At 38.0% G+C, this 24,201-nt stretch overlaps 2 protein-coding genes across 4 annotated transcripts in view; both read right to left on the reverse strand.

The window, feature by feature from the left end:
* Positions 1-4,887, reverse strand: part of etfdh (electron transfer flavoprotein dehydrogenase) — a 30,444-nt gene extending 25,557 nt beyond the window's left edge. The window contains exons 1-2 of the mRNA XM_057850719.1: positions 4,618-4,887; positions 2,196-2,354 (exon numbers count right to left, since the gene is read on the reverse strand). Coding sequence (XP_057706702.1) covers positions 2,196-2,354; positions 4,618-4,648 — 190 coding nt within the window. The 5' untranslated portion in view covers positions 4,649-4,887. The remainder of the gene's footprint in view (positions 1-2,195; positions 2,355-4,617) is intronic.
* A 10,824-nt stretch (positions 4,888-15,711) lies between these two features.
* The window catches only part of rxfp1 (relaxin family peptide receptor 1), a 124,287-nt gene continuing 115,797 nt past the window's right edge, over positions 15,712-24,201 (reverse strand). The window contains exons 16-18 of one of the 3 annotated variants that reach the window (XM_057850229.1): positions 21,836-22,246; positions 21,534-21,752; positions 15,712-16,307 (exon numbers count right to left, since the gene is read on the reverse strand). In XM_057850229.1, the coding sequence (XP_057706212.1) occupies positions 16,216-16,307; positions 21,534-21,752; positions 21,836-22,246 (722 nt within the window). In that variant the 3' untranslated portion in view covers positions 15,712-16,215. Of the gene's footprint in view, positions 17,679-21,533; positions 21,753-21,835; positions 22,247-24,201 lie in introns of all 3 variants that reach the window. The other 2 variants (XM_057850228.1, XM_057850230.1) reach the window with 2 other exon arrangements.

Genomic DNA, 24,201 nt, shown 5'->3' on the forward strand with positions numbered 1-24,201 from the left:
GCGCATTTTTGTTTCCCATCATTTTTTTAGGGGAATTCTAAATCTGGCTGCTTAGGCAATACTTTTAGCCAAGATCTTCATCCATTGAATATGGTACGCCCGCCGTTGTGGTGCCAATGTAGTTACCCCAGTCAAAAATTGTATCCCCTGGGCGGAGCCATATGGAGGTAGATATGTGTCTTTATTATTCAATAAAAAATTTTTTAAAAAAGTTGCTTCAATTAAAAAAAAAAAAAAAAAGTGACTTCAATCAAAAAAAATGTGAAAGCCAAAATAAATTTGAAACTCAAAAAAATGTAAAAAAAAATGCATGTGAAAGCTATATATATATATATATATTTTTTTTTTTTTTTGATTGAAGCAACTTTTTTGATTGAAGTAAGGTTGATTTGTTTTTGGGACACATTTTGGCTAGGACATTTTTGTTTTCATTATTCAGTCAAAAAATAAGTTGCTTCAAGAAAATAGATTTTAAAAAAGAAAATCATCTCAATCAGAAAAAGAAAAATTTCAATCATAGAAAAAGATTTCAGATTGAAAATTTTGCATTTGAACACTTGATTTTTCATTGAAAAAGTTTTTTTGATTGAAGCAATCCTTTTTGTGTTTGGGCCACATTATGATTAGGACATTTGTGTCTAAATCATTCAATCCCCCCAAAAAGTTGCTTCAATCAAAAAATATATATTTTCGATCAAAGAAAAAAATCATTTAAAAAAAATGTTTTTTTCCCAAAAACTTTTTTTTTTTTTTAATTTGCAAAGCAAATGACCGTCTAAGGTGCTCGAAAAAGAATTTTGACCAATTGTAAAAATATATTTTTTGTTCATTTCATTCATTTTTGTTGCAGTTTTATTGCTTTTCAACTTCTATATATAGATATATATACTTATATATATAGACTTATATATATAGTCAATTACATGCAATGACACTTTTCGGACACGGGGGGGGGGGGGGGGGGGGCATGGCCCCCCCATAAAATCGGCTTATGAGCATCATGCGGACGTAGTTTTTAGCAACGTCGGCGTAGTTTGTAGCGGCTGTCGGCTGCACTAAGTTTTTTTTTTTTTTTTAATTGCTTCTTCCTCTACACACGTGACGTCAGGGCATTGTCCCGCATTAAAAGTAGTCCGGGCAAAAGGTGATGCTTAGAGCTGGCAAAATTAACAAATTCCTCTAGGTGAATAAAATTACTAGTATCAGTTTTTATACTCGAGTTACTCGAGTATTCGTTACAGCTCTAATTATTCTATTATTATTATGATTTGTATTCATTATTTATTTGTTTTGCTCTGTGTAATTGCTATTTGCAGCAGTACCAGCAGCATATATTAAGAATTTAGTGTAGGTTTTCAGGCTGTGGAACAAATTAATGGATTATAATGTATCCTAATGGGAAAATCCTGCTCGACATACGACCACTCCCACTTACAAACAAGGTCCTGGAACGAATTAACTTCGTATGAAGAGGTACCACTTTTGTGTCTTATTGGCTGCCATTGACGGCAAAAGACATCCAATCGATTTTGAACATGAGGGCTGGCAGTGATCACCCTATAAGTCAAATAGATGAAGTAGTGCCGCAACATAAAATATAAACAAAAGCAGCACAGTACCATAGATATTTCTGCACAAATATAAAGATATCTATTTATAGTTTTGAGTGGCAAGGCACTGGCATAATTGCCACTCATTGATGTAACTTTCACACCGGGGGATTGATGTTAATGTGATTTCACATGGTCAAGGAAAAATATTATTCACATACTGCCTCTATTATCAACTATTATTTAAAAAAAATAACCAATTGGGTTTTCTTGAGTTCTCTGTTAATTTTCTGTATGTTTTGTTGAAAACTGCTATTACCAACTGTTTTAAATGCATGATTCACTGAATGGACTGGGGCAGGGAGTGACGAAAAATTGATCAAGATGAAAGTGACACAAATTCGCAGCATGCATTATGGTGGCCTTTTGTAAAAAGTTATTGTTTTAGTTAGTGAATAATTCTTACCTAATGTAGTAGTTGGGGCTAGGTGTGCTCACCATCTTGTAATTTTCATTAACTGTTTGCGATATTTATTTACCATCTCTTTGTGTTGTGTGGTGATTTAACACTTCCCTACTTTTCTGATATCGACACATCTAGTGGTTAGCATACCCCTGCTGCAAACACCCTAAAAAGAAGCTTACCTTCCCATCTTGGATCTTTATCCCGGGGGTGTATAGTGTAGTGTGTGGTGATGCGAGGCGTAGGTACTGAAGAGCAGCTCCGTCTTTGTAATGTGGTATACAGCTGAGGTGACGTGTGGTCTACTTGTACTGTTTTCAAGGCCCTAATGCACCTGTGGGCTGCAAGGGGGGAAAACAAGAGCAGGTCAGGCTGCTTGCCAACTAGACCAGGGTGGCCATTTTATGATCAGGAGCCACTATTTTTAGGTGCTAAAATCTCCTCCAAGGTTATGTTAAAACATAAGCAAACATCCAACAAAAACAGCCAACAATACAGTATTACTACAACAGTTGGACAAAAGTACACTAATGTAAAATATAATAGCAATTGGTAAAAATCAATGGAACAGAGGATGTAAAATAAAATATCTTCAAGAGTAAAGCATTTGTATTACAACAAATGTAAAGATATAAATAGGTCAAGCTGATTATAACAATAGCAGTATTGTTTTCGTCAACGAGAACGAAAATATTTCGTCAATGAATTAACCTTTTCATGACAATGACGTCACTATGACACGCTGAAACTATTCCATTGATGCCGATGTATTTAGATTCAGTTGACGGCTATGTAAATCGATGACATTGACGGCCATGGACGTCCAAAAAATGTTTCCCATTGATTTTCAATGGCAAAAAACAATGTCCCCAAATCAACAGGAAATGGCCAGATATCAATAGGATGTGACCCCCAAATGTCCCTGATTCCATTGACGCTTATAGAAGGTGCTTCCATTGACGGCCATGGACGTCCAAATTTCCCATTCATTTATGATGGCATTTACTTTGTTTAATGCCATTGACGGACATGTTTGTCCATTCTATTGTTCCCAATGTACTTGGATTCCAGGGAGGCCAATATAAGTCGATGCCATTGACGGGCATGTTTGTCCATTTTATTGTTCCCACTGTACTTGGATTCCATTGAGGCCTATGTAAGTCGATGCCACTGACGGCCATGGACGTCCAAAAATTTTCCCATTCATTTTCAATGGAAAAAAACAAAAAAACAATGTCCCCAAATGGACAGGAAATGACCAGATATCAATAGGACGTATCCCCCAAACGTCCCCGATTCCATTGACGCATATGAAGGGTGCCTCACTGACGGCCATGGACGTCCAAATTTCCCATTCATTTCTAATGGCATTTACTTTGTTTAATCCCATTGAGGGGCATGTTTGTCCATTCTATTGATGCCGATATACTTGGATTCCATTGACGTCTATGGAAGTCAATGCCATTGACGGCCATGGACGTCCAAAATTTTTACCATTCATTTTCAATGGCAAAAAAAAAAAAAAAAAAAAAAGTCCCCAAATCAACAGGAAATGATCAGATATCAATAGGACGTGTCCCCCAAATGTCCCCGATTCCATTGACGCTTATGGAGAGTGCTTCCATTGACGGCCATGGACGTCCAAATTTCCCATTAATTTCTAATGGCTTTTACTTTGTTTAATGCCATTGACAGGCTTGTTTGTCCATTCTATTGATAGCCCTGGGTGGGGCTAAGATCTGTATCTTTACACCACAAAGACCCAGAGTAATTTCTCCAGAAATTGCATTTTCTCGTTACAAAATATTATAATTTTGTTTCTATTATAAATAGTAATAATATTAGCATTAAAGCAGAATAGATAGTATAAATAAATTAACAGCATGGATTAAGGGCAGGATTTTGCAATTCTAAACATATCTGCATGACTTGAACATAGCAGTATTTTGTTATCCATTTTAATTTTGTTTTACGTCAATATACAAACCTCTATCAGTACTTTATCCCAACCTTATCCGTTCATATTTTCATCTCTTGACTATTTGCTCGTGAAGGTTTTTATAGGTAAGGACACCTCAACAAAATATTGACGTGATTTCTGCCATTGTCAAGTTATAACTTGCATGAAATCTAGGTTTTTGCCACAGTAAGTTTGAACTTGCTGGAAAATCCAAAAACGTGTGTGACCTACTCCCACCTTTAAAATTACAGAATCTGATGATAACACACAATCACCAGCAAACATTGCATAACAGTAAGTCTACATCAGCCTGCAAACATTATTTTGGCGTAAAAAGCACAAAGTTTTTTTTGTTTTTGTGCGAAGTAAACGAAACAAAAAAAAAGTTTGTATCATGTAAGCAAAGTCGAGGAAAAGTGACCTACATTTCATGTGAACTTTAACCTACTACTTAGCTTGGTGCTAAAATAAACGCTAATTTTATGGTCTGCAGGATTTCTGCCTTTTACACGGGACGACAAAAGGTAGAATAAATCTTATGACGAGCAACTAAATGGCAAAAACAGGATTTACACCCATGTTTCGGCCAATCAACCACACACGAGGTTAACTTTAACTTGAAACTAGCTAGACGTAGTACGTACCTTTACTCGAGTATCTGCTAGCTGGTAACATCTCGTCACAGCTGCCCGTCGGCTTCTGTTAATTTCTCCTCGCGGTGGACACGAGAACCGTGAAATGCAGTTGTCTCTTGTCGTGGCCGACCAATTGATTATGTAAGCAATAAGATACAGAGCGTGTGTCCTGAGGCAATACCAGTCTCATAACACAAACAGCATTGCAGGAGCGCAACTCGCCGGGACTACGCATGCGCAAATATTTGTTACTCAACAGCACCATGAACATAGATGTCATAAATTTAAGTCTAGATATTTTATAGGGCTGTGAGTCGAAATACTGGGCGTTGTCAATTGTCGGCCATTTTGCACCGCGGCCATTCAATAAATAGTGAATGGAGCGTTTAACTGCTAAAAATTGTTCAATTTTCAAAATATTTTCTGAAAATGTAAAGACTTAAAATCGACAGAAACCAAATAAATTCAAACAGTTGGTGCACACCACATACTTTTGTTTCTAGTGCGCACCATACACATCTCCTATCACACTTATGCAGATGACACACAACTCTACACTTCTGTGTCCCCACATTATAATAGTCCCTTAGTCTCCCTGAGTTGTAAAGCCCTGTGTTCAAGTATGTGTGTGTGTGTGTGTGTGTGTATGTTGTGTAGTGACGTGTGTGTATGAATACAAACATGGCAAACAAGTAGTAATGTGTATATTATGATCGAGAGTGTTATTTGTGGTTTCTTGTTAGAATGTTGAAAATGTGTGAGCCCGTTTTTGTTTATAAATGTGTATAAAGGTGTAAAAAAAAAAAAAAAAAAAAAAAAAAAAACGCTCACTTGATGCAACACTAGATATCAGATGCATATAGAACTACATGCGAAATGACAGACTCGGCGGCATTAGTAAACAGCCTCCATTTTAAAGCAGTACATTTCTCAGAAAGGCTCTGTTGTAGAGAACCTTCCTAGCAAACCTAAGTAAATTTTTATCTATAATACTCCTAAATTGGCAAAATCTTGACTTGAATCTATCTTTAAATGATGAACCAGTTTTAAAACTTTCACGTGTCGAAAGTAGGCAGAAGGGAACTAATGCAAAAACGGGAGCAATTTTAACAACTTTAACAGTTGATTCACAACATTAAATGACTTTCAAACATAGCAAAGGTTACTATGTTTTTTTGTTTGTTTGTTTGTTTGTTTTTCGAAAAAAACGAGAAGAAAAAAAAATTTGAAATGGAGCACCAGTTACTTTGCCAAGTAACTACTCTTACATTCTGAGTTACTAACTCAATTATTTTTTCGGAAAAGTAATTTGTAACTGTAATTAATTACTTTTTTAAAGTAAGATTAACAACACTGCTCATAAAGTCTGCAGAATGAAAAGTGACAAAAGCGAGATTTTATTCTGCCAATTTGTTGCCGAACACAATTTGCCTGCAGCTATTGCTGATCACTTCTCAGAATTAGCAAAAGAAATGTTATCTGACTCAAAGATTGCATCGGTAAGTTAATTTTATCAACTGACCATTTTAATTTATAATCGGACAAACTAACGAACTACCTTCAAGTGAAAATGAATTGCGAGCTGAAGTGCAGCCATCAAAAGTGCCAAAAGTGCTAAATACAATTATAACAAAAGTCACTGTTAAATTTTAGTAATCACGATGTAGCTGAAGATATTGATTGCACCAGGTTATATGTTGTTTCATATTGCACGCTTTATAAAACGTTGTAAGATTAGTCACCATTTTGTAAGGGCATACATCACTATTTGTAAGATTGCCAACAGCCTCGGGTTGACAGGTATGTAAATGCATTCATCAAATCAATGAATGGATGTGCCAGAATTTTCTCCAGCTAAATGTGGAGAAGACAGATGTGATCATTTTTGGACCAAAAAAGGAAAGTTCAAAAATAAGCAGGCACCTTAGCACAAAAGGTAAAGCTACAAATCAAGTCAGAAATCTTTGCGTAATTATTGACTCAGACCTAAAATTTGATGGCCATCTAAAGTCCGTCACTAAATCTGCTTATTACCACCTAAAATATAGCCGGACTTAAAGGGCTTCTGACTCAACAAGACATGGAGAAACTTATGCATGCATTCATTTTCAGGAGATTGGACTATTGCAACGGTATATTTACAGGTCTTGATAAAAAATCAGTCAGGAAGCTGCAGCTAGTACAGAATGCTGCAGCGATAGTCCTCACAACTACAAGGAAACTGGACCACATTACGCCGGTTTTAAAAGTGTTACACTGGCTTCCAGTTAGTCAAAGGATAGACTATAAAATACTACTGCTCGTCTACAAAACACTTAATGCCCTTGGATCAAAATACATGCTTGATTTGTTAGATTCCTATGAAACATCTAGACCCCTACGGTCGTCTGGAACCGGTCTCCTGTATGTTCCAAGAACAAGAACTAAGCAAGGTGAGACAGCATTTAGTTATTATGCTCCACACCTCTGGAACAAGTTACCTGAAGGTCTGAAGTATGCTCAAACTGTTAGCTCCTTTAAATGAGGGCTAAAAAAACGCTTTTGTTTAGCACAGCATATCCATAACCAAGGGCGTAGGTTTGGTCTCAACATTGGTAGGGACGATATAACAGCATAACCTGCATGTACACTTTTTGCTTAGGAAGGGACATCATTAAACCCAAACAGATTGGGTGAATGGGGGTCAGCGCTACATTTCTCATGAATATGAACCTAATTAATTGATAGGCCAAATGATCAATGCCAAATAAATCTGTTTTGACTTATACTAACTTTCATGTGTGTTGGTTCAGGTGATACACTGTTTGATTCAAACCTTTGTTTTCAAAAACTACTAATGAAACATTTTTGAAAACTTCCAGAATAAATTTCTGGATTTATTAGCAAATTCAACATACACAATAAATACAAATCTATTATTAATCTCTTAACTGTCTAGGAATACAAAAAATAAATAAATAAATAAATAAATAAACATTTGTCTTTAGACCACTCAACATTGTTTGTCTAAATTAATGTCTAAATGAATAAATATAGAAACCTACCCACTCCAGTTTTGCCGGTTAGCATTTTCACAAAGTTTAACATTATGCTAACTCTGATGCAGGTCGGATTTTCAGTAAAAAAATTAGTGATGTGTTTCCCATGTCCACAAAACTGACATCTTCTACAATCCTTACAGTAGCTGCTGCTGGCCAAAAAAAACTTCTATTACCCCTCCTCTTCAAAGAGGTCAGAGGAGGCGGCGTGTTGTCGACATGTTGTATTTTTGTGGTGTGTGGGTGTGCATGTTTGTGTGTGTGAGGGGGGCATGTCATCAGCCAATCGAACGTGCATATGAGGTTAAATAAATGAATAAATAATAACGGTCCGGCACATTCAGCAAGTGAAAAGGGGTAAATGTAAATATATCACTTAATAATAGTAGGGTCAATTCTATCCTTAAAGGATAAAAAAAGACCATCTAAATTATCTACATAACTGAACTCATTATACAATACAAATAAGGTTGCCTGAAAGTTGGTGGGGACAATTTGAGGATCCTGAAAAATTGGTAGTGTTATGTCCCTACCGTCCCTATGCAAACCTACGCCCTTGTCCATAACTGTCTATATATCTCAAGCTATTTGCTTTCTATTCCTCTTGTGCTTATCTCCATTGCTGATTTCAATTATGATTATTATTATTGGTAGTATTTTTATTTATCTTTTTTTTTTTTATTCTATTCGTGATTAAATGAGATTTTTATATATAATTTTGTTTCCTGTTTCGATTGTCTTTGTTTTTACGTTCTATTGATTTAATGTGATTTTTATGATCTTCATGTGATGTAAAGCACTTGGAATTGTGCTATTTAAATAAATTTGCCTTGTCTTGCCTTACACAATCTGATAAACATGAGCATTATATAGCATTTAAGCTAGCGGACTTTTGCTATGCAAGTTAGCCAACTGTTCTTTTGTTGTACTTAGATCCTCATTTTTTATTTTTATTTTTTTCCCATATCATTTGAGGCTAAGCTCAGGCGCACATCTGACACCAGCAGTTTTGGTGTGCTAAAAATGATAATACAGGATTTAGTTGAGCTTCACTTCAATCTTGGACTCAACTAGCGCCTGACCACCTGCACTATAGAGGCAGTCGGACATCCGGGCATTAATGACATCACCAGCCACAACAAAGCGTCGCCATATTGAAAACGGGGCTAAAGGCGAGTCACAAGCAGTTGCTCTGTCGTGCATTGTAATACAAATGCGTTGAACTTTTGCCTTATTTGCGGTCTTTTTTCCGTCGGAATGACTAAAAATTGCTGTGTTGCTGGTTGTCACACAAGGAAGAGTTGGGAGCCGCATTTGAAGTTCTTTATTCTTCCTTGTGAGAGGAAGAGAAACAAATGGCTGAAAGCAATTAATCGAGGAACAGTAAAAGAAGATGGTTCCGTGGACTATTCTCACCTGTGGGAACCTAAATCCAAGCACATTTTGTTATTTTGTTAGTTTGCAGCAGACATTTTATTACTGGTGAGTAAACCTTAATCAATTTTTTTTTTGCCCCAATTAGCTGCTAGAATTCAATAGACTAAGACGTGGTTATTATTACCGTAACCGGCAACTCGCAAAGTGTTATTTTTCCTTTGCTGTGAACTGCTCTGATCAGTCAATCGGCATGTTATTGGCCTGGTGGAAATTGATTATTTTGCTGTGACGTGTTCACAACTAAATAACGCTTGGAGGCAAATTACCGGTTACGGCAGAAATAATCACTTCGTATATACCACCAATTTTCTCAGTTCCACACAGTGCATATTCCACGTAATTGATAAGGTCAACTTACTGGGTGACTTTATGAGGTAGTTGTAGATGTTTCCGAACTCCACTGCAGGCCATTCCTTTGTTTATCCAGCTATCAGCTGCGACTTTGTATGGGCAGCTTCGTAAGCCAATAAAAGCTAATTTTAAATTGTATCGCCTCCTCGCGTCCGTCGGCAGTGACTCGTGATAATAGTAAGCCATGTTTAAGACATTTTTATGAAAAAAAAACGCAAAACACACCTGAAATATATGAATTTCAGACGTTTGTCTATGGAATGTTTAGCTATGCGTACCCCCTTCACAATATGGCGACACGTTGCTAAGCGAATAAATCATAATTTTTGTATTACATCGAGCCCTGCTGGTACCTTCTCAAGAAATGCTAAAAATTGCTAAATTTTCAAAATGTTTTCCGAAAATGTAAAGACTTAAAACGTTAAATAACCTATATAATAATAACTGAATAATAATTAACTTAAAAATAAACAAACGGCCTGAATGTCGATTTTTCCTTCTCTCTGCCACTGAAGTTTTCAATGTTTGACTATTGAATAATCAATAATCATATTTTTAGACCAGCAAAAACAACGCAAAAAAATAATGCATCTGGTAGATAACACAAACCATAATTTTTGTATTAAAGCGAGCCCTGCAGGTACCTCCACAAGAAATGCCCTGTTTACCAATGTTACACGATACTCTAAACCAGGGGTCGGCAACCTATGACACGCGTGTCAGCACTGGCACGCGAAGGGTTAACCAGTGACATGCGAGGGCATGGCAAAAAAAAAAAAAAAAAAAATGCGTGTTATGTTCATTGTCGGTTGTATCTTTATCACTTGCTCAAGCGCCCCATCTTGTGGCCGTTTTATTTATTGGTTCTAAAACAGTAGAAGAAAAATGCAAATAGGAAGTTCTTCTAATGGGATTCAGTGTGTTACATGGCAGCTCCACTCTCACAACTTGAGTGGCATTTGTGTTCTTTAGAGCAACGTCTGTGAGTGTTTTGTTGTCAAATTGAGAATTACACTCTTTATATTGTCTTTAGGTTGCATGTTTAAGGGGAAATGTGTTTGATATTTCTAATTAAGAACTACTGAATACAGGCTAATTGCGTTTGCATATATGGATGGCATTTTTGTTATTTGCAGCATTGTTGCTGATTGCATGTATTTTTTCATTGTTTTAGTTTCATAAAAAAGAAAAGAGACACATAAAGGATTACTGAAAACATCCGGAGTGTGAACCTTTTCATGTTTAGCTGTTTGGATAGCGGAAGCGAGCCCATTTACAATGTGCCTTTTTACCGGAAATTAAGGCATTTTCAGTTGCGCGCCCTGTTATTTAGGGGCTTTACGGGACCGCCCCTCTTACCCACTCTGCCTGTGGCGTTATATGCGAGCAATAATTGATTTTGAGCACACCTCCAGCTCTTCCCCAATTTCTCGACTCCTGCGCTTGTCGGATTTTTTTTCTCTGCGCGTTTAATTCAGCCCACGCTATTAACATGTCACGAAGCCGACCAATCAGAGAGCTGGCGGAAGTACACTGTGTTACCAATTGCACTTTTTGGTAATTGCAACTCTGCACCGTAGGGTGTAGTGGACAGGCGATTAACGTGGCTTGTTGTCGTCGATTCGCCCGGTGCTTATTACTTAAGAGAGGTGGTGATGTGTATAAAAACACAGTGACACGTTGGATGGTATTTTGCTGGAGACTTTTATTAACAAAACTAAAACCAGCATGGGACACAGCCACTTTTCATGGCGCTCTTCGCACAACTCTCTCTCAACACCTTGCTCCCTGCCTCTCTTTTTCTTACGCTTAACTAGTAAGCTGGTCATACTGTAGGGGACAGCGGCCCCTTGGGGGTGCCGGTAACAACTGGTTGGCTGGTTACTTCCGCTTGCTCTGTGCATTATGCCTCGGGAGCGTTGTGTTTGTGTCGCATAACAAGTGTCAAACGCAACTACGAGACGAAACATGAAATTCAAGGAAAACAGGGCCAGGGATCACATTAAGGTAGTCATCTTTTGTATTTGTTATATAAAATCTAAAATTGTGCATAGAATTCACTGTTAGTGAAAAAGACAAAGTAGTCGCCTGACTTTGAAGGTTAAAACAGCTCGCTCTGTACTGTGAGAGACCTGCACTGAGAATCACGCTTGTTCCCCTTTTCTTGCTGGGTTGTGTGTGATATGTTTACATAAGATGATGCTCAAGTTTTGATATTTTCTAAAATATACTTTTATTTTTTAGTTATTTGTTAAAGAAGAATGGTAGTTGTAAGATTTCAACGTATGTTCATGTTGTTTTCTTTGGAGTAAAATTACAGCTCGGTTGGATATAAAAATTCGGATGTGCGTCATTAATCTTGGTGTGGCACACTGATTGACAAGAAAATTTGAAAGTGGCACGCCACACCAAAAAGGTTGCTGACCCCTGCTCTAAACTATTACTATCATTAGATTCTAAAGAAAAAAAGCATGATTTTTGCTAAAAACACATACGAAAACTGGATCAGGTTCGATCTTGTGACCAAATCCAATAGGCTACTGTCAAAAACAGCAGTACCCGCGCCGATACAGAGTATCAAATTGGGACATCACTAGTTAACATTTGGATATTGGCTCGTCAATTAAATATCTTAACTTCTGAAACTGAAGAGCGTTTGTTTTTGTTAGTGATGCCCAAAAATGTTTCCCAAACCCCAAAGATGGATGACTTAAAAAAGATTTCGTCAGTCTTTTTAATTGGTCACACCTAAGACAAATATAAAACTATAACACATTTTTTCAAAAATCCTTCAACCAACTTACAAATATTGACAATAACTTAGGAACAGGTATACAGGCACATAAAAACCATAACACATTTTTTTTTTTTTAAAATCCTTTAACCAACCGACAAATATTGACAATGACATACAGTGAAATTAAAATCCTCTTGCATGACAGAGCATCTTCAAAAATGTTTATACTGTACTTACAAATCTGGAATAAAATTCATTTCCATAGGAATTCAAAGATGAAAGGATATGCACAGATTGGAGAAAAAGTTGTGTTTATGGCTCCAATGTAATAGCCCAGACTAGCTGGAGAATAGTGACGGTAGTAGTTATTCTATTGCCAGTAAATAACTTGGCTAATTTTGGGGGATGTTCAGGTTTCTTCAGTATTTACGTAATCATTTCATTAAATTGACATTTTCCCCCCCAAATGTTGTTATATATTGCCTTACTCTTGTTGCAAGCAAATCCTTCAGCCATAGACTTCATAATGTATTGACGGTTCGCAATATTTATGTAAAATAAATGCTAACTGCACGTTTTTGTTGTTGTTGCTTTTAACCAAGAATCAAGACTGTTTTATGTCCATATCTATAAAGAATTTGGGGATTTAAGATTTATTCACATAAATTTTCACCATAAAAGCTCTGTTTACATCAGGTGGCTGCTAGCTACATTCACTAACAGACTAGCATTGTACTTCGACATATTTACGTAAAATAAACGCTAACTGCACTTTTTTTTTTTAACCAAGAATTGAGACTGTTTTACGTCCATATCTATAAAGAATTTGGGGATTCAAGCATTTTTTCACAAGAATTTTTACCGGAAAAGCTGTGTTTACATCAGGCGGCTGCTAGCTACATTCACTAACAGACTAGCATTGTACTTCGACATATTTGTGCAAAATGAACGCTAACTGCACTTTTGTTTTTTTTGGTTGCTTTTAACCAGGAATCGAGACTGTTTTACATCCATATCTATAAAGAATTTGTGGATTTAATCATTTATTCCGAAGACCTTTCACCGGAAAAACTGTTTACATCAGGCGGCTGCTAGCTTCATTCACTAACAGACTAGAATTGTGCTTTGACATATTTACGTATGTAAAATAAAAGCTAACTGCACTTTTTTTTTTTTTTGGCTTTTAACCAAGAATCGAGACTTTTTATGTCCTTATCTCTAAAGAATTCGGGGATTTAAGCATTTATTCACAAGAATTTTTACCGGAAAAGCTCTTTTTACATCAGGCGGCTGCTAGCTACATTCACTATCAGACTAGCATTGTACTTTGACATATTTATGTAAAATAAACGCAAACTGCACATTTTTTTTGTTGCTTTTAACCAAGAAGCGAGACTGTTTTACGTCCATATCTAAAAAGAATTTGTGGATTTCAGCATTTATTCACAACAAGTTTTACCGGAAAAGCTCTGTTTACATCAGGCAGCCGTTAGCTACATTCACTAACAGTCTAGCATTGTACTTCGACATATTTACGTAAAATAAAGGCTAACTGCACGGGTTTTTTTTGTTGCTTTTAACCAAAAATTGAGACTGTTTTACGTCCATATCTATAAAGAATTTGGGGATTTAATTTAAAGCATTTATTCACAAGAATTTTCAAAGAAAAAAGCTCTTTGTCTGTGATTCCGCTCGGTCAGCTTTGACGGCCTCGCCAACAATGTAGGCCCCCATTTATTGGCCCCGCGCCCCGTGTCCCGTCAATACATTTTGAAGTCTATGCCTTCAGATAAGAGTGTCATTTTCATATACTAGTAAATAAACAGACAATATAATCCATCAAAATGCAGAATGGTAATGTTCTGTCATTAAGAAACAAATACCTGAATTTCTGAGGAAATTAAGGTGACAATACAATCATCCTGAGTCACCAAAATACTATTTTTTTCCATTCTGATTTCATTTGAAAAACCATCTTGTTCATTTTTGACCATTTGAGTTCATGATGGAGTTTCTCATGCAACCCCACCAAATTAAAAGTCTTAAAAAGTCATCCCACCGTGTTGAAATCACTTCATCAAGCCGAGGTAGTTGCTGTTTGAATTATAGAAGAACAATAATAGGTTCAATTTACAATGAAGGTAAAAACCAACAAGTCAAAATAGAACTTGCCGGAGGCTTCAATCCTTCATTCATTATGTGGATGAACACAGACAGAAGCAATTTCATTCAACATAATGTGCTTGTGCTTGATAAAACAAACAAGTTGTGGTTTTCCTGAATTTCCTATAGCAGGCAACATGTCTCCACACAAGAACATCATAAATGATGTTTGATGTCAATGATTGACTTTATTGTTGTATTTGACAGGCTTGAACTTTTGCGCATCCTTTTATAACACTTCGGGATTTTTTTTTTTTTTTTTTTTTTTTAATATATGAATTATATTTGTACTAATAATCTTCATGATCTTAACCCTCCTGTTACATTTGTGTCTTTGGTATAAAAAATATCCACAGGTCAATGTGAAATGCTTTGCTTGTGGTCATTTTCAAAATAACTAATAAAACACATTTTGTCTTAGGAGGGAGGATCTACAGTGTATCACAAAAGTGAGTACACCCCTTGCATTTCTGCAGATATTTAAGTATATCTTTTCATGGGACAACAATGACAAAATGACACTTTGACACAATGAAAAGTAGTCTGTGTGCAGCTTATATAATAGAGTTAATTTATTTTCCCCTCAAAATAACTCAAAACATAGCCATTCATAACTAAACCCCTGGCAACAAAAGTGAGTGGGTAACATTTTATAATAACTATCAGTTTTACTAGTTAATAGATCATTAGTAAACTGTTGATGAATGATTTTTGATTTGTGAAGTATTTGTTAACAGTTTATTAAGCATTTACAGGGTGTTCTTAACCTGAAACACAGTTTGTGTAGAAACGTTTCAAGTTTTTGTGTGTAACGTTTGGCATTTCTATCTTTTCAGGTTAAGAAATGCCGTTCACTTCAAAAGAAAAGGCATTTTGACAAGGCATTTCGCAGGCAGCGCTCATGTTGCACATTTAAGAAAATCTGCCATAGAACCAACAAATATTTGTACTTTTCTTTGTATATTTAACCAATAAAACGTTTGACCGTCAACATAAAGTGTATATAGTTTTATTAAGATCCAACAACTAGCATGGGCATTTAGAATGGGGTCAACCATATTGGAACACCCTGTAAATGCTTAACAAACTGTTAACAAATACTTCACAAATCAACAATAAATCATTTATCAACAGTTTACTAATGATTTATTAACTAGTAAACGGATAGCTATTATAAAGTGTTACCTGTGAGTGCACCCCTTAGAAACTACGTACATCCCTAAATGTCCAAATTGATTACTGCTTGTCATTTTCCCTCCAAAATGTCATGTGACTCATTAGAGGAGTGCTAACAGCATTGCTGCTGAGATTGAAGAGGTGAGGAGTCAGCCTGTTAGTGCTCAGACCATACGCCGTACTCTACATCAAATTGGTGTGCATGGCTGTCACCCCAGGAGGAAGCCTCTTCTGAAGACTGTACACAAAAAAGCCCGCAAACAATTTGCTGAAGACATGTCAACAAAGCACATGGATTACTGGAACCATGTCCTATGGTCTGATGAGACGGGCGGGGTTTCTTGTGTATCGTCTTCAGAAGAGGCTTCCTCCTGGGGTGACAGCCACAGTGGCATAGCAAGGGTCCCCAGGCAACACGCAACATGGAGCTCTTCGAGCGTGTGCAAGTAAGGGGGACAGTTGAACTTGGAGCAATAGCATATTTAATAAAAGTATAATAACACCTCAGTCTCATAGAGCACTTTTTTAGGACACCCAAAGTGCCCGGCTTCTACTACATTCGGACATAAAACTACATTTACATTGTACACTCACCGCTGTCTTGCTTGCTCTCCTCTTCTGCTTTCTTATGTCACTTCCAGAAGGATAACTTCTCTTCATTTTGGATATACGGCAATTTAAAAAAAGCCAAATCGCCGCTCACTCTCACTCTGCGGCACGTGGGGGGTAGAGCGAGTGAAGGGGCCCCTTCAGGGAACTCAGACACAAGGCTTTTACTGGCACTGTCGCACTTGGCACTGCAAAAAAAAAAAAAAACTGCGTGTGCTAAATCTGTTGGCCGTCTGGGGGCCCCTGCCGGCTGGGGCAATTGCCTGGTTTGCCTAATGGGATGCGACGCCTCTGGACAGCCATGCACACTAATTTGATGTAGAGTGCGGCGTATGGTCTGAGCACTAACAGGTTGGCCCCCCACCTCTTCAAAATCTATTTTTACAATATGTCCAATTTTGGTATAATAAAATTCTCTAAATGTCACTATAATCTGATTTACATTTAGGCATTTAATTATTCAAACATAATAATTATAATAATAGTAAATTAAATAAATAAATACTACAATAAAAATAAATATTTTTTAAAAATGGGTCCAAGCGAATGTACTCCGTATTTGTGCCAATTTGTTACACAACATAACAGGAATGTAGAACCATATCCTACAGTTATGAAAGTTTTTATGACTCTGGAACTTGTGTATTAATTGTGCGCATATATTGTTGCTTGTATGTATATACATCCTATGAATAGCATTGATTTCATTCGAAGAAATATCAATCCTTTTCTTAAAAAAAAAAAGCAAATAAACTAATGACAGTCTTGCACAAGTAATGAACTTGTATTACCCCCTTCTTTGTAGCTGTGCAAAACCAATTACTACCTACGAAAACATCTTTTGTGTCCAAGGCCACAGTAAATGGAAATAACTTTCTTTGACACTAAACATTAAATCCTGCCCTTTCATTGTAAACAAGAATGACGGGGATTGCGTTTTTGTTGTTTGTTAAAAAAATAAAAAATACTCCTTTCAGCCCGACTTTGAACCTGGTTTTAACCCATAGTGTGGTATCACGAAGCACTGAAAGTGTGTTTCCAAACCTTGACTTTTTTAAACATTAGCAAAGCCACAAAGAAAACCCAGTGTTGAAGTCGAAATCACTTGTCAACGCCATAGCGTACTTGCGTCTGCGCCAGGAAAACCATCAGTCACCCTGCTTTGTGACTCGCCACCTACAGGACTGGAGTGGAATGGCGTAACCCGGCACATGTTGAGGATTTTTCAGCCTCGGCGGACGTTCCGCCGACGTTTTCGATTCATACGGGGACGCCATTGTCATTTTCCTCAGGGGCAGTGAGCTTGGTGGGTGGTGCGTCACTCGTGTTTTGAATACCTCCCACCGTCGGGCAGGAGTCCTGCAGGGGCCACATTTCCTGCCAGGTGAGCGAGGGCTGATGGATGGGGTGGCTGGCCACTGCAGGCCTTCGCTGCCTATAGTTGGCCCACACCTGCATCAAGGTTTCCTTGAAGGGACGGGTGGTCAGCGTGTAAAGGATGGGGTTAAGGGCACTGTTAATGGGCAGGATGAATATTACAACCCACGAGGTAATCGTGCCTGTGGGGGAAAAGATTAAAAATATGGCACTTAAAGCTAATTGAGGAGAACAAATGTGAACTTAAATAGTACCCTTTGTGGTTTCAGTGCTGTTTAATTTGGAGGATGTTTTTACTAGTGTTTACTGAATGCAATTTAGCAACCAAATGAATTGCTCATATCCGAATATTGGTTCTAATTTGGAGAATTGCCGGTAATGAATTAGCATTCCAGCTGAGTCCACTCAGGAAAGGAGGCCCTCAAAATCACTCAAGACTCATTTAAAGTAAACACTTGATTTTTGACACTTGAGAAAAAATCCTGAAAATCATAACCCAAACACTCAGACTAAACTGGAACAATTACCATTAAAACAGTAACCCATTCATCCATCCATCCATTTTTCCATCCAGTCTCTTTACCTTTAATATTAACTCTGAATACTAAATTACTGCATACTCACATGAATGTAAAGACTTCGTTATGATTGACGGGTCAGAATCGATTTTCACCGCGCAACGCCTTTAAGGAGGGGGTCGCCGAGCAAAAACATGCACGATTTTAACACTTCGGATTAAAAGTACGAAGCTGTACCGCATACAAACAGGAAGGATTGTCTCAGGAGTGATTTGTTCGACGATTCAAGGCAATTATTATATCTTTCGTACCAGGCATGCATTTTGAAACATTGTGAAAAAAATCAGTGGGAGAATGGGAACCGCTACGGTATTGGCATCATTCTTCGACATATATACAGAACAAAGATGTGTAACTGCCCGGTTTATTGCTGTTTTAACAAAGAATCGAGACTGTTTGACTAACAGACTAGCCTCGTACTTTGACATATTTACGTAAAATAAATGCGTAACTGCTCGGTTTTTTGCTCTTTTAACAAAGAATCCAGACTATTTTACGTTCATATCTATAAAGAATTTGGGGATTTAGGTATTTATTCACAAGAATTTTCAACAGAAAAAAGCTCTGTTTACAAATGGTGGCCGCTGCATTGACTAACACTTAGCATCATTTTTCAACATATTTACATAAAATAAATACTAACTAACCGTTTTTTTGCTCTTTTAACAAAGAATTGAGACTGTCTTACGTTCATATCTATAAAGAATTCAGGGATTTAAGCATTTATTCTAGGGCTGTCAAAATTATCGCGTTAACGGGCGTTAGTCAATTTTTTAAATTAATCACGTTAAAATATTTGACGCAATTAACGCAGATGTCCCGCTCAGACAGATTTAAATGACAGTACAGTGAAACGCTCACTTGTGTTTTATGGAGTTTTGCTGCCCTCTGCTGGCGCTTGGGTGCAACTTATTTTATAGGCTTCAGCACCCATTACATTGTGTAAGTAATTATTGATATCAACAATGGCGGGCTACTAGTTTATTTTTTGATTGAAAATTTTACAAATTTTATTAAAACGAAAACATTAAGAGGGGTTTTAATATAAAATTTCTATAACTTGTACTAACATTTTTCTTTTAAGAACTACAAGTCCCTCTATCCATGGATCACTTTAACAGAATGTTAATAATGTTGATGCCATCTTGTTGATTTATTGTTATAATAGACAAATACAGTCCTTATGTACCGTATGTTGAATGTATATATCCATCTTGTGTGCTTTCCATTCCAACAATAATTTACAGAAAAATATGGCAAATTTTATAGATGGTTTGAATTGCGATTAATTACGATTAATTAATTTTTAAGCTGTAATTAACTCGATTAAAAATTTTAATCGCTTGACAGCCCTACTTTATTCACAAGAATTTTCAATGGAAAAAGCTCTTTGTTGTTCCACTTGGTCAGCTTTGACAGCCACGCCAACAACGCAGGCCCACTATTAATCGGCCCCGCGCCCCGTGTCCCGTCAATAGTTATGAAGTCCATGGTAAAGTAATTGCTATCATTGCATGGTCAGACTTCACTCATTGTTTGCCATTGACGGCGCTAGAAGTCTCCTAGTGATTAACTAATTTCCATTCATGGCGGAAAACTTATAGGAACGTTATTCGCCACGACCAAAATGGCCTCAGGGCGCCCATGTTGGTCGGGGCAACGTTCCTGTCAAAGTCAATGTATTTACATGAAAAGTAAGTAGCTGAGGGAAGAGTGACAAGTGCTCCTTTATTTATGCCAGCATGCATAGTGGGTGGCCATCTTGGATAGGGCAAACTCGGTTGCAAACTATATCTCAAAAAGTTCATATTGCGCAGCAATATTTCTTAAACTGCGTTCACACTGGCCAAGTTGTATTCTAGTCGCGCGTTTTGTTCCCATAAAAAGTCTATGTAATCGCATGTTGAAGGATGACAGGCGGCTTTTTAGTAATTCTACACTACTTGAAACCCAAAGCATAGACTTCATAATGTATTGACGGGTCAGATCGGTCATGCACTGCGCCTTGCATTCAAGTAGGTGGCCGCCCAGATCAAGAGGAGCTATTACCTATCACACGCACGCAGCGATCATACTCCGGATTTCTGTTGAAAAAGTACAAAAGATGTACCTCATACAAACAGGCAGGATTGTTTCAGGACTGATTTGTTCGAGGATTCAAGGTAATAATTATATTTTTCGTACTATGCATGCATATTGAAACGTTGTAAAAAAAAAAATCATTGGGAGAAATCAGCCGCTACTGCATTGGCATCATGGTTCGCAATGTTTACGTGAAATAATGCAAACTGCACGTTTTTTTTTTTGCTTTAAACCAAGAATCGAGACTGTTTTACGTCCATATCTATAAAGCATTCGGGGATTTAAGCATTTATTCACAAGAATTTTCACTGGAAAAGCTCTCTTTACATAAGGCGGCCGCTTGCTACATTTACTAACAGACTAGCATTGTACTTCGAAATATTTACGTAAAATAAATGCTAACTGCACATTTTTTTTGCTTTTAACCAAGAATCGAGACTGTTTTACGTCCATATCTATAAAGAATTCAGGGATTTAAGCATTTATTTACAAGAATTTTCACTGGAAAAGCTCTCTTTACATAAGACGGCCGCTAGCTACATTTATTAACAGACTAGCATTGTACTTCGAAATATTTGCGTAAAATAAATGCTAACTGCACGTTTTTTTGCTTTTAACCAAGAATCGAGACTGTTTTATGTCCATATTTATAAAGAATTCAGGGATTTAAGCATTTATTTACAAGAATTTTAACTGGAAAAGCTCTGTTTACATAAGGCAGCGGCTAGCTACATTTATTAACAGACTAGCATTGTACTTCGAAATATTTACGTAAAATAAATGCTAACTGCGCATTTTTTTTGCTTTTAACCAAGAATCGAGACTGTTTTACGTCCATATCTATAAAGAATTCAGGGATTAAAGCATTTCTTCATAAGAATTTTCAACGAAAAAAGCTCTTTGTAATTCCACTCGGTCAGCTTTGACGGCCTCGCCAACAATGCAGGCCCCCTATTTATCAGCCTCGCACCCCATCTCCCGTCAATACATTATGAAGTCTATGCCCAAAGACTAATTTATAAATACAAATCTAAAAACCTTAAAAAAAATCCAACCCTTAAATTTGACCTTCCAGCTCTGTAGACTTAACAAAACTAAATCACTAATTCAACATTATAACCAAGGCCATGTCTACACATACCAGGGTATTAGGCAAAAAGAAGAACTTTTTCTACAGTTTGTCTTATCATCCAGACACGCATTTTGGGCATTTAAAACAAGTGTTCTAAAAAACTCTGTTCAAAGCGAAGATGTGCGAGTGCTGCGTTTGTGGCGCCATCACGTGGACACAGATTTTTTTTTTTTTTTTTAAAAGTCCTGCTCGGTGTAGACATGGTCCAAGTTGTAGCATACAAAACAAAACATGGGATACTCTACCGGGAATCTCCACCTGCAGCAGGGACAAGATCTTGAGGATGAAAATGGGGATCCAGCAGAGAGAGTCTGTGATGACAATGGAGAAGAAGCGTTTGGCGATGGTGACCTCCTTTTTGATGTGGTTGCTGTACTTGGTAGTCTGGGTCCCCGTGCGCTGAATGTTGTAGAACATGCTAGCGTACGACAGCACGATGATCAGGAATGCCACCAGGTTCAGACCTGAGATGGACACACCACGCAAAATCTCAAATGCGCTCCACTGGATCTCATCAGATTGATAATAATCAGTAATCCACGCTCACCCAAGAAGATGACGATGGAGTAAACGTGCGCCCATAGCGTCTCAGGCTGCTCAGAGTGCAGGGGGAAGCACACACCGTTGGTACCGTAGAAATTCCGGAAAAGCCCCTTGCAGGCCAGTGGGAGGAAGGCCACCATGAAACCAAAAACCCAGATACCGAGGAGCACCGTGACTGTACGCCGCAAACCTGGCGTCAGGTAGCGGAAGGGGTACACGATGCAGATGTACTTCTCCAAAGTCAGGTAGGTGAGCAGCAGGACCGACACTTCGGTGGACACCATTGCCAGGGAACCGATTATCTGGCACTGGCCGCTGTCCATCCAAGCCTGGGCGTGGCGGTTGTACTCTCCACGGAACTTCAGATCGTACGCACCGATCATGAATAAGTAGATGCCCATCAACCCGTCTGCGCCTGACAATGGAATGAGAAATATTTGCCACTAATATCCAACATGGAAAGAAATTCTTTTTCTAACAAATTTAATAGGTACCGTTCTCGCACACACCATATAATTTTTTGCATTAGTCTAACACATTCATCTAACTATAGTTTAGGCAGACTTCACTCCATGCACTTGGACGCAGTAAAGTGAATCACCTTATCAGGGCTCATGAGGGGGAAATGAGAAAAATGGTACCGTTTCTCGTAGGCACCGTCTAACTGTTTGCTTTACTCTAACACAAGTAATATAATTAATCAGGGAATAGTATAATTTCTCATATTTACTGTAGGACTACTACTTTAACACACCAGTATAAAATAAATTGCAAACCAAAGTTTAATGAAAAGAAGCAGAATAGATACACAACGCCATCTTATCACAGAAGCCCAGCGTGTGCGTCACGTGCAAGATTAACGCACCAACTCTTGCAATCAGTTCTCCCGACCACTCCAAGGAGAAAGAGCAGGGCGCTCTGTAGCTCTCACCCAGCCCGGATAACAAGCTGATAGTGGGCGCTTGGGACGTCAAGACCAGCGTCGGTCGCTGTGCCAACCACGTCCCATCCACGCACGAGCCTAAACCGCCCAAAACCGGCCACAGAGGGGTGATCCCGAAACAACACCAAGCCACACCTTCGGCCCGGCCCACTCCTACGTAGCCTTCAAAAACACTGGACACTGAGATAACAGGACAGATTTTGCTGCTATGTAGCCTTGTTTTGGATCCAGAATTGTCCCTCCGTCGTCTGTTTTTGCCTTGTTTTTGACCATTGCCGACGGATAAATTGTCAGCCTGCTTTCGGTGTGTCTTCTTCAAACTTTTGGAACAAGGAGTCAGTACAAAGGGTTAACATAAGAGGTGAACGCGCGGAATATCAGCCCCCCCGGTTGACTCGCGGAAGCGGTGAGCAGTGGAGCACCATTTCCGTTTGGCTGTCGCCGTTTCCATGCGGCTTGGCCGAGGGGGGGGGGAGAATTCCTTCAAACCTCATATCCTACTGTAGATGAATAAATCAGGGGTCCTGGGTGGTATTTAAAGATGGAAATCCTATAGTGTGCCTACTACAATGATAGTATTAAAAGGGTCAGAAATTTAGTAAAGGGAAAAAAAAGGAACTACAGTAATTGTATGCAGAGCTCTTGGGTAAGAAAGAGGATTTTGAGTCGGTCTTAAAAGAAAGGATCAGACCGATGTAAGTCAGTGTAGATAACGTGGGTCGCGGTTTTTTTTCATGCAGGCATGTGGTTTCTAAGACCCTGTGAGGAATGTCCCGGGGTTATTAATCAGCGATGGCCTGATGACACTTCCTCAATGGCACACATCAAATCCTCATTTACTCTCTAATGTCTCCAAAAATGTCAAAGAACTAGTGAAAAATATGGCGAATGTTGACCTTTTTTTCAAAGACTTTGGAAAAGAGAACAAGCAGGAAGAATTTGTGACAGAGATAATGAGGTAAAACAGCTCGTCAAAGGTTTGGTATTTAAGACCACTGAGAAACCATGAGGAATCCAAGTTCATAGACAGCCGGCCTTGAGAGCCAAAGTAATGAAAGGCAAACTTTCATCGCCAATATTGATCTGAGTATGGAGGCAAAGTTTGCTGACTGGCCATAAACATGTTATACAAGATGGCATGAATGTGCGTCCATGTAGGCCATTTTGTTCGAAACAATGAAACTCTTCCGAGAAATACAATGCATTATATGCATATAGGAGTTACCATTAGTTTTCCTACTTAGTTTGAATACACAGTTCTATTCTACTGTATTCATTTGTTCTCTTATCTTTGCCTACTTAGCTGAAATGAACGACCACTGTGACTCATGCTATTGTGCAGTCTTTGAAATGCAGCATATTATCTTGTCCCATTATATTCAACACCGGAGTATGCCATTCAAATAATCAGAACATTGGATTCTGAT

Source organism: Corythoichthys intestinalis, chromosome 11 (genome assembly GCF_030265065.1).
Source record: "Corythoichthys intestinalis isolate RoL2023-P3 chromosome 11, ASM3026506v1, whole genome shotgun sequence".
Lineage (NCBI taxonomy): Eukaryota > Metazoa > Chordata > Actinopteri > Syngnathiformes > Syngnathidae > Corythoichthys > Corythoichthys intestinalis.